Genomic DNA, 10,133 nt, shown 5'->3' on the forward strand with positions numbered 1-10,133 from the left:
AACAACACTCAAGTATCACACACATTTTAAAAACACCTATTACATGCTAAAAAAAACAAAATAAAATCACCTAAATGTCTTTATCATGCATAGAAACCAAAAAAAACCATGAAAAAGCAAAAATATTTTTTAAAAACATTTTTAGCCATCCCAATATGGGATGGTATGAAGCCCCATATCATGTGTCAATATGGGACAGCCCAACCAGTATTTGAAACCTTGTTGCTACGTAAGTCAAAAAGTATCGACTACTAGCACGAGAAGTACGAGATTAACAATATGAGAAATACAATGATATATATCAGATTAGCTTTTTAGGAATGATACTGGGAAGGCAAAGATTTGACTGGTAATAAGCAAAAGTCTCCACCATAACACAGGATAGATAAATGAGCTAGCGAACAGTATTACAAAATAAAGCCAGCAATAAGGACACAAGAGTTGTTAAGAGGATAGCATTCATTTTCACTGATCAAAAAGGAGGGAAGGGGGAAAAGAGAGAGATAAATGACAGAAAGACATAAAGACTTCAAACTGATATATAAGGAATGCTTAAACATATATATAAAATTTAAAAGTGCAGATATTAAATTTATTATGAACTGTAAGCAAATGATATAGAAAGAAAACCATAAGTCAAATTGTACCATTCTTTTGGATAATCAATGCGCGCAATTTTGGAGACAAGAACAGCCAATTGAATTGCTATCTGTGCCAAAACATATATATATATTTAAAAAAAAAAAAAAGACAGAATTAGCAGATGCTTGTTGCTTCCCCTAATAAAGAAGCTCCTAAAGGCATTTGAAATATTTTTCAAAATAGTCTTCGACAAAAAAGGTTCTAGTTGATATATCTAAAGACCAAGTGAATAATCTAGAGACATTTGTAGATATAACCTATCCAGCTTCAGTAAGATCAACAAAAAGAATTGAAGAATAGCAAGCAGCATTGATCTGTATCAGCACTACATAATGACATGTAGACACCACTGAGAGCAGTGTCAATTTTAACCTGAGTATTCTCCTCGCGTATGTGTAACAGCAATTTCTTTCGAAGATGGATCTTTTCTTCATTGCTGATGCCTCTGCAGGAAAGGATTATACACTGCACAAGATTAAAAAGATCTTCGGAAGAAAGAAGAAAGCTGATTGAGCTAACAACAGCATAGCGTGGCAATAACAAAAATTCCAAAGAAGCTTGGTATGTCAATGAATTTGAAACACAAAATATATAAGGTTATCTAGACAAGCATAAAAATCAGGAGAAATCTAATGATTCCCTTACTAGAAAAGGCAGTAAGTTGAGGATTTTATCATCTGCAGGCAATTTCATGAGCTGAAATCTCAAGCTGTCCTTTCTGTTTACAGTTGTGATCATTCCTGATGTTACTGACATAGACATCACTTTGACCATGTCTCCAACCTGGATTAAAAGTTTTACAAGTTCCAAATTTTCCATAATTCTTCGTTTCTCTTTTTCATCGACAGGCTACAATTTAGGAAAACATCTCTCACTTCTCCTTCATCCAATGAAATTATGTAATTGCCCCTTGTGACTTCATGCACATAGATAGCCGTGTAGGCACTGCTTAACTAAAATGGTTACTTTACAACATGATATCTATTAAATAACCAAAACTGATATGGAGCTCAAACAGGGAGACTTTTGTCAAGACAAATGCATCACACTCTAATATATTTATTCAGACAATGACCTAGAGCAGAACAATTTAGGTGTCAAGATTTGTTCTCAGGCAGTCACATCAAGTGACAAATTAAAATTTTTGACCTAGATTTTAACAAATCAGGTATGTATGGAAACTTTTGCTCAACTTGGGTTAGCAAGAGAGAGGATTATTTGTGTCCATTAGGATTACGAAGGGGCATGATTTTGTGGATAAGGTTCCTAAGAATGGTTGATCTCCTTTAATTTGACCCGTCTTCACCTCAAAATCAAGTTACCAAGAGTCCATACAAACAAGGGTGGGTCATGCAGTGTATGCAGATATGGATGAGTGTGGCTTGAGTTGAAGCTTTGCTCATGCATAGTATGAGTGATTGCAATACTTTTGTGTGATTCATAAATAATACTTATATTAACTACTTGTGAATATAAAATATTTCATAAGCTTAACATAGCATAAAGATTGTATTTTATTTCCGTTATATTGGTTTCGCTTTCTTTGAAGGCACAGCAAAACTTTGCATTTACTATTTGTAAGTACATTCAAGCATCTAAGGAAATAAGAGAAGCAATCTCTTACTTTACATATGCCAACTAAATCATCTTTCTCTAGGGGACTCCGGGAAGATGTGGATGGTTCCCATTAAGTTAATTTTCAGTGTATACTTATATGTTTAACAATCCAACCAACTCTCTCTCTCTTTCATTCTTTTCCTCACTATTTCCATCTTTCTCCTTTGTATATTTTATTCATTTTTTCTCTCTCTTTTTACTCCTGAAAGTGTTAAGAGTATTATACCCCGTACAAGATTTAAAAAATAGTTTCTATTTATTCAAGCCATTGTGTCCGCTGGCCTGGGTTTTTATTATGTTGCATAAAGTGGCCTGGTTTTAGATTTTTCTTTTCCATTCCACTCATAAACCCATTTATGCTTAAGGATAGGAAAATGGTTAACAACTTAATTATTTTGACAAGTATGATTATCACCTTGGATGGGGAACAGTGTTGGCTCACCTTGTATCCCCTTTCCCTTCTTGCTTAATTCTAAATAAAACTTCATAACTTTCTTGAAAAAGTTTGGGCAACCATTTGTTACCTTGGAGGCCCACGTTTACTCTCATTATAACCACCCCCCCCCCTCCTTCCTTTTTTCTCAAGCATGACAAGCAAACTTATCTCAAGCAAACCTAATGTCTTACACCACAGGCAATGACAACCACTCCCTCTCTTTGCCTCCTTCACTGGCAATATTTTGACCTACTTCTTGCATTGAGCTCACAACATAGGAATAGGTATACCATGTAGACAACCATTATGGAACTCGAAAAGTACTCTTAAAAACGTTCAAACTTATTAAATCTGAATTTTGAAAAACATGCTCCCTAGATTTCCTAGAAATAACTTCATCGACTGATCCATAACTTCCCTGGCTCACTTGCAGATTGTTTTCTCTATCATTTCACATTCCAGATTTCCAATAATATTTTTTAGTTAAAAAAAGAATCAGCAGTTTTAGCAAAGCAGGGAATTCAAATTAATTGTTGGCAGACCTTTACATAAGTAGGAAGTGCCAGCTTAGGTTCAAAGCTGAGTACTCAAAGTAGCTCTTGCCACGGAAATATCATAATCAACTTACTGCCACTTGCTACTAGAGAAAGCAAATTAATCATTCAAACCAACCAGATATTAGGTTGCATTCAAGAAAGAAAGAAAGAATCGGTTGTGGTCAAGTAAGTGAAAGAATAGGTCAGAAAATATCATCCAAACAGGCATCAAGTTGTGCAAGGAAAAGGAATCAATTGGCCAACAAATAAGTCGAAGAATTCGTCATAATAGACCATCCAAACCCAAAAAGACAAAAAAGAAAGAAAACAACTCACGGGCTATCTCTCCTATGCCTCCAATAGCGGCTGATGCTGTTCTTGAAGTACACCGATGCCAGAAGCCGGACATCCTCCCGGCATGCCAAATCCCTCGCTGCGATTATCTCCTGCATCCACCATTCCGTCAATGAGCCTCCAATGCGCATCTTTCGTTATGAAAATGAACGCAAAACCAATAACGGAACCAGGCAAAACAAAACCAAGAAATCAGGAAGATGGAGAGAGGGTGAGATGTTACGAGAAGACAAGAGCAGAAGCCGGGGCGGCTCTCGCACTGTGCGAGAGCGGCCTCCGCCGGCTTGCGGAGGGACTCGTCGGAGCACAGCGAGTTAGAGAGAAGAGAGTAAACGGTCTGAACGTCGGACGCCGAGAGAGCCATCACCCCCGCTCGAGCTGTATAGATCTGTTCTCCTCGCTCTTGAAATGGAGGAGGTGAAAGAGGAGACCGGCGGCGACGAATCGAGAATTCCTGAATGCGATCGGCGGAAGGTAGAGATTAAGAATGGCTTCTCACCGCGAGCCGGAGAACAGTATGGAGAGTGGGTATGGGATTTATAAACGCTAGGGCTGCGTGACTTGCGGCCGGAGAGAGAGGCGAAGGGGCCTGCGACAGGGTGCAGGCGATGACAGCGGGCCAGGGAGGCAAGGTCGGTTAATAAAATATTTGAAGAGCATTTTGTGGAGTTTTTTCGTTTTTCCATAAAACTGAAAAATAAAAATAAAAAGGAGACCGGTGCCTTTTGTCTCGCGGCCATGGTTTGGGTTAACGTGATCTGGTAATGTGACTGCCCTCCGGAAGATCGGGTCCGGCTGGCTTGCTTCTGAGCCGGGCTGGCCCAGGATGGTTACGCCCCTAAGTTACGGATCTAGGCTCGACCAATTAATCAGTAGGGGTCCAGGGGTGCACCTTATTAGTCAAGTTTTGTGTAGCATTTAGGTTAATTTAGTACTGATGTTGTCGGATCGTATTTGGCATTTTGACTTTGGGCACAATTCATATTATTGAAGAGTTGAACAAGTCTTGATTTTAAATTTGATTTGAGCTTGTACGCGGTAGATTACTCTACCCAAAAAAAACTAAGGCATGCGATATGAAACTATACTAGCCAATGCATTGCATAAAGATATGATTTGATTTTCTTGTACGGCCAGGATACTTTATTTTGTCATGAATAATGAATAAGAGATGACACATCATAAATGATAATTATTGATATATACATACCGTATTTTGGGAGTATGGTGGTGAGAAGACATTCCTTACAGTGGTTCCATGGTATATTGCATAAATTGTTGACCGATAAATAAAAAATCATGGCAACTTGTGCAGGTCCTTGTCGATGCATCCGCAACACTCTGCTGGCATGACATTGATATGCAATTTCCAACATACACGGCAATCAAAGTCTTGAACACTAACATTGATGCTATTGTATTGTACCATACATATGTTGGTTGGTTCTCAAAAATTCTTAATAATTACAAAACACAAGATATGCACACATTGGTAATATCTTGATTGGAAAGCTTGACATGCTTTGCACGTAACGGAAGCTTGATAAATCATTTTTCTTGCTCCATACTAGTTGAAAACAAACCATGTTGTGTTTTTATCCAATTGAAAAAATTGATACCTGAAAGGTATAAATTGTATCATGCAACAAATCTTTCATCGTAGCATAAAATAATTCATGCAAATCTAGCCTATCGGTCAACCATGATTTCTCCATGTAAAAAAAAAAATACAATCTATTATTTTTTATTTTTAATAATTATCATGGAGTATGTAAGGTAGCTATACATGACAACAATAATTCCTTTTTCATCATCCAACTTCAGAGCATATTGGATCGAGAGAGTTAGATTGTGGAACATAAATAGATATGAGTGGCTCTTATTTCAAATATTTGATCAGATAAAGTCTCATTCTCGATATGATTATGAGGATGTGAGAATGTTTCAATCCTTCAATGTTAGATCTTTATCATTTTCTAATATTTAAATTTCATTCAAATTCTAATTTTCATTATGAATTTAATATATCGAAGGATATAGCTATTCCAATCTATATTCCAATTCATCTTAATTCAAGTTCTGGTTATGAATAAATCATGCTCTTAATTTTGATGGTATGCTCTTTCTTTAGAGCTGTCAAAATGGATCAGGACTCATGGACCAGTCCATTTGGCCCTAAAAATGAATCAAGTCGGGCTAAAAAATTTCGGCTCATATATGAAAGTGGGCTTTTTGGCCCGGCCCATGGGCTGAACCGAGTTAGAACTAGGTCAATCTGTGGGCCGGCCCATACCTTCTTAGCTTCTTTCGGCTACTGAGTTACTGGGTATTTAGGGTTACTAGCTACTGGGCGCAATATAGATGGGAAAAGCGGTGGCTAGGCACAGGGATTGAACACAACTTTATGCAATCGACGGGATGGATGAGTGGCAGATAGTGGCCTTCCTGATCCTCCATGCCGCTCTTTTCGTCAGCCTCTCCCTTCTCCTCTACTTCCCCAATGCCCTGACCTTCCTCGATGCCCCCGCCGTGCCCCCCTCCCTCCCCCACCCATTGCTTTTGCGGTTGGATTTGTCAGTTTCGTCGCCACCCTCTGCCTCCTCTACATCGCCATCGAGGTCTTCTATTCCTCGCTCTCCCTCTGCTGGGAGATGGCACAATGGATGGTGGCCACCATCCCCTGACTGATCGATGGTGCGGACGGCACTCGATGTGGGGTGCGGCCGCAGGATGCTGCTGAACACGATGGTGATGCAAATGAAGAATGAAGGGAGCGGGGCCGTGTGGTGGAACTGGATTGATGGAGGGAGACGGCCGTGGTGGCGCTCCGATGAGCTCGGGCAAAGAGGATCCAAGAGCATGTCACATGGCGGAGGGGGGATGCATGGCGATTGCCCTTCGCGGATGGGTACTTCAACGTGGTGGTGTCCGTGGTGCACTTGAGTAGGCTAGAATAGTGGGTGGTCGAGAGATGTCGGCTGGTCCGATTCTAACCCACAGCCCACGTGGGTTAGGGTGGGACTGGATTTTTATAGTCTCTTTTAACAAGTGGGCTCAGCCCAGTTCGACCCACATAATCATAGTCCGCGTGGGCTAGAGTCGGACAAGATTGATCTATTTTAACAGCTCTATCTATCTTCGGTGCAAATAGGGAAGCAACAATCTCCTTGCAAATTGTATCTAAACAATATTTTTAATTTTTCCCCCCACGATTTAAGTGCAGAAGACCCATCAGATCAGATCAATGTGCATGAGTCCACGTGCTCCGAATTGGGTTCGGACCCGTGCAACTGCCTGCCGCCCAAAAATTCTGGTTTGCGCGGAAACGCTTTATAACCAACCAGGGGGCACATGGCAGGTTGGCACCGCAGGGCGCAGGCTATAAATTCCCGACCCGATACCTAAAATCCTATTGGTCGAATTCGTTGGAAACACCGAAACTGGCCACGTGTACCAGCTCGCGAACCATCTCGACGCCGCGAACGCCCGTGCCCCCTCTCGGCTCCCCATAAAACGCCGCGCCGGGGAGACATTTTTGAGAAAAATCAAGAAAAGAAATCAGGGGAAGAAAAAAAAGAGAAAAGAGTCAAGCCAAACCTCGGCATCGGCAGCCGACGATGATTCGCGGAATTCTTCTGTCGCTGTTCCTGGTCCTTTCGCTTCTCTTCTTCTTCGCCGGCGAAGCCAAAACCCTAGATCCTTACAAGGTACAAATCTTTCCCCTTTCTTTAATTGATCAGTGTTTCTAGTTTGTTGATGTTTGGATGCGAAATTTTGGGGTTGGTTTTGTTCTTCCTTTTTCGTTCTCGCATTCTTTTCTTTTTCGGTGGATTGAAGTGTATGTTCGAATCCTGTGTCTCGCTTTCTTTCTGTTTGAATGGAAAGTGAGTTTTTTTAAAAAAATAAATATTTTGTTCCCAATTCGACATGAATTCGCTATCAATTCGATTGTTTTTTGTGGACGGGGTGATGACTATTGCGCTCTAATTCATGAATGCGATGATATACTCCCGTGTAGTTTCTTGTATAATCGCAGAAACAATTTACCGGTTACCAGAAAACAAGGTTCTGATTTTTTTCGATGAGTCTGGGAAATCTGAAAGAATAGCTGCCATGACATCGCATTTGAAGGCTCTCCAACTCCCAACTTTCCTTATCCTTTTCTAGCTGTAGTGATTTTCCCCCTTTTTTTCATATAACTATCACCGGATTCTATCCTCATCAGCCCTCTTGTGGATGATTTCAATACTTTCTTCTTTCAAAAATAAAGTCTTGTAATTTAATGTCAAATAGACGAGAAGCAAAAAGGCATGATTTTGAAGCAACCAATAGAAATACTATTTTATTACGTCGGATGTCTCCAGGGGGGACCATCTTGTAAGACAGCTTGAATTCTGGGTTCAGCTTGCCTCCTCATTGACCAAACTTGCTTTTTTTCCTTCCTGTGGTGATTAAAAGGTTGTATCGTATCCTTTAAAAAGGGGGAAATGAATATCAAGAAGCATCATTACTAGAAGATATCTTTAAACATTCTTTCGGATATCTGCACATAAAAATACGAAGTGATAGGTTAAATCATAACCATTGGCATTGAGGTGAGAAGGTTAAAATGGAAACGTTCTTTTAGATCATGATGCAATTATTACTTGTGACTGGGCTAAATGATAAATCGATAGAATGACATTGATGGGAAAGGTGACTCTGGCAAGGGAGGGGATTATGTAGAAGGGTTAGAGAAGTATCTGGACCTAAACAATATGTTTTTGAATGTATGCTTTTACGTACAATAGCAATCTCTGATAGGAAGCATTATAGAGGACTTGAGAATACTTGCTTTGACAGAGCATATTTTAATGGTAGGAATGAATGGCAAAGATGTGTCTGTAAGACTCATCTTAACTATGGATTCTCATGATTAAATAATAAAGATTTTAGATTCATGTGACGAGCAAGGGCCCTGAAAGATTTCTAAGGAAATACCACAGTAGGAATGAATGGCAAAGACGTGTCTGTAAGACTCATCTTAACAATGGATTCTAATGATTAAATAATAAAGATTTTAGATTCATGTGACAAGCAAGGGCCCTGAAAGATTTCTAAGGAAATACCACATATAGAGGCTTTTTTGGTATAAAATTAAAATGGAATCTTTCTATTGGTATCTTGAACAGAGACAGTTTTATGCAGCAGTTAGAATTTCTCCAAATTTTTGCTTGAATTTATTCAAGATACGAGCAAAACTCAGATTGGAGAAGAATATAGTAAAATATTAGGAAAGATTAGATTCAATTTTGAATTTACTGAGTTTTATTGCGGATGTCTGGTAATCTGTTTCATGTGGTGTTGCAAGGAATTCTGAGTCATGGATGTAGGACCCTTTACATGTATAATGTATTGCTCATGCAATTTTGGGTCCTTAGAAGATTCTTTCAAAATGGACTTTGATAAGCAAGGCTTTGAGTTAGTGCCTATAGAATCTTCTTCTATCCTAAGAAATGATTCATCAAAATTGATTCTGATTCCATATCTAACTACTGATATTGATATTTTTCCATACTTTGTATCCGGAATACTTCACTTGATTTTCTCTCAGAAAATTTGAGGAAGGAAAACAATCTAATTCTAATTTGATTCATTGTTAGTAGCCATGATGACAACCTCCTTTCCCTCCCCCCACCCCCACTTCTCCCCCCTTCTTTCTTTTTTTTGCAAAACAGAGGATTTTTCCTCTCAGGAATACCAATGGCATACATCAGAGCATATTAACAGGCTTAGCATTCTTCATGCTGTCACAGATATATGCAGAATTAATTGCTGACTTCTTTGGTGATTCATTACATCTCTGTGCATGCATTATTTTGTTTTCTGACTTTGATTAAGACAATACTTTTGAATTGGGAGGAGATGTTTTTCAGACTCTACATCTATATAGGCATTGGAAAAGTTATACTTACTGAAAAGGAGCTTGAAAAAGAGGATTATATCTGGAAACTAATCTAACTCCATATTGTTTAAACCATAAAAAATGTCTTACTGAATGGCGAGCTTTTGTCATTTATATTGGCAAGTCTGTGCTTTATAGCTATACTGTCATCTTTCAATTAGAATAATCAGCTTCAATTTGTATTGTAATGCTGGTATATTGTCAGTTTGGCTTTTCTTTTTCTCATTCTGGAATCTTTTAATTTCGTCTAAGATTATGTGGAAATTTAAATCCTTCATTTTCCCTTGTCTGCCTATTGAATTGCTTTTATACATAAAACTTGGACTTAATATATTCCCATAATTAACGGGTCAAAGAGGAACATTAGTTCAATGGATTATGTCAATCAAGCGGCTAGAGATCATTCTGCCCAACCTCTTTTGCATTTGACAAATGGAAAATTTTTATTTTATAATTTTTAATGTATTTCATTCTGATAAAAAAAAAAATAGATACATGGTAGAGATAGTAAAGTTTTTATCCATTTTATCAGGCTTGCTGTTTATCCGATTCACTTTGTGGAACTTTGATGCCTTCATTTATGAGTTTGGGTACCTTGAATTAT

At 38.7% G+C, this 10,133-nt stretch overlaps 2 protein-coding genes and 1 pseudogene across 6 annotated transcripts in view; 2 read left to right on the plus strand and 1 right to left on the minus strand.

The window, feature by feature from the left end:
- The window catches only part of LOC105044570 (uncharacterized), a 41,838-nt gene extending 37,700 nt beyond the window's left edge, over positions 1 to 4,138 (minus strand). For 3 of the 5 annotated variants that reach the window (XM_010922501.4, XM_019850864.3, XM_019850863.3), the window contains exons 1-4: positions 3,809 to 4,138; positions 3,568 to 3,677; positions 1,015 to 1,087; positions 648 to 709 (exon numbers count right to left, since the gene is read on the minus strand). In XM_010922501.4, the coding sequence (XP_010920803.2) occupies positions 648 to 709; positions 1,015 to 1,087; positions 3,568 to 3,677; positions 3,809 to 3,949 (386 nt within the window). In that variant the 5' untranslated portion in view covers positions 3,950 to 4,138. Of the gene's footprint in view, positions 1 to 647; positions 710 to 1,014; positions 1,108 to 3,567; positions 3,678 to 3,808 lie in introns of those variants that run through there. The other 2 variants (XM_073257285.1, XM_073257284.1) reach the window with 2 other exon arrangements.
- Positions 3,994 to 6,542, plus strand: LOC140857915 (uncharacterized; annotated as a pseudogene).
- Positions 6,543 to 7,079: 537 nt separating this feature from the next.
- Positions 7,080 to 10,133, plus strand: part of LOC105044569 (dnaJ protein ERDJ3A) — a 6,882-nt gene continuing 3,828 nt past the window's right edge. Inside the window, exon 1 of the mRNA XM_010922500.4 lies at positions 7,080 to 7,292. Coding sequence (XP_010920802.2) covers positions 7,203 to 7,292 — 90 coding nt within the window. The 5' untranslated portion in view covers positions 7,080 to 7,202. The remainder of the gene's footprint in view (positions 7,293 to 10,133) is intronic.

The sequence above is a fragment of the Elaeis guineensis genome, chromosome 5, assembly GCF_000442705.2.
Source record: "Elaeis guineensis isolate ETL-2024a chromosome 5, EG11, whole genome shotgun sequence".
Lineage (NCBI taxonomy): Eukaryota > Viridiplantae > Streptophyta > Magnoliopsida > Arecales > Arecaceae > Elaeis > Elaeis guineensis.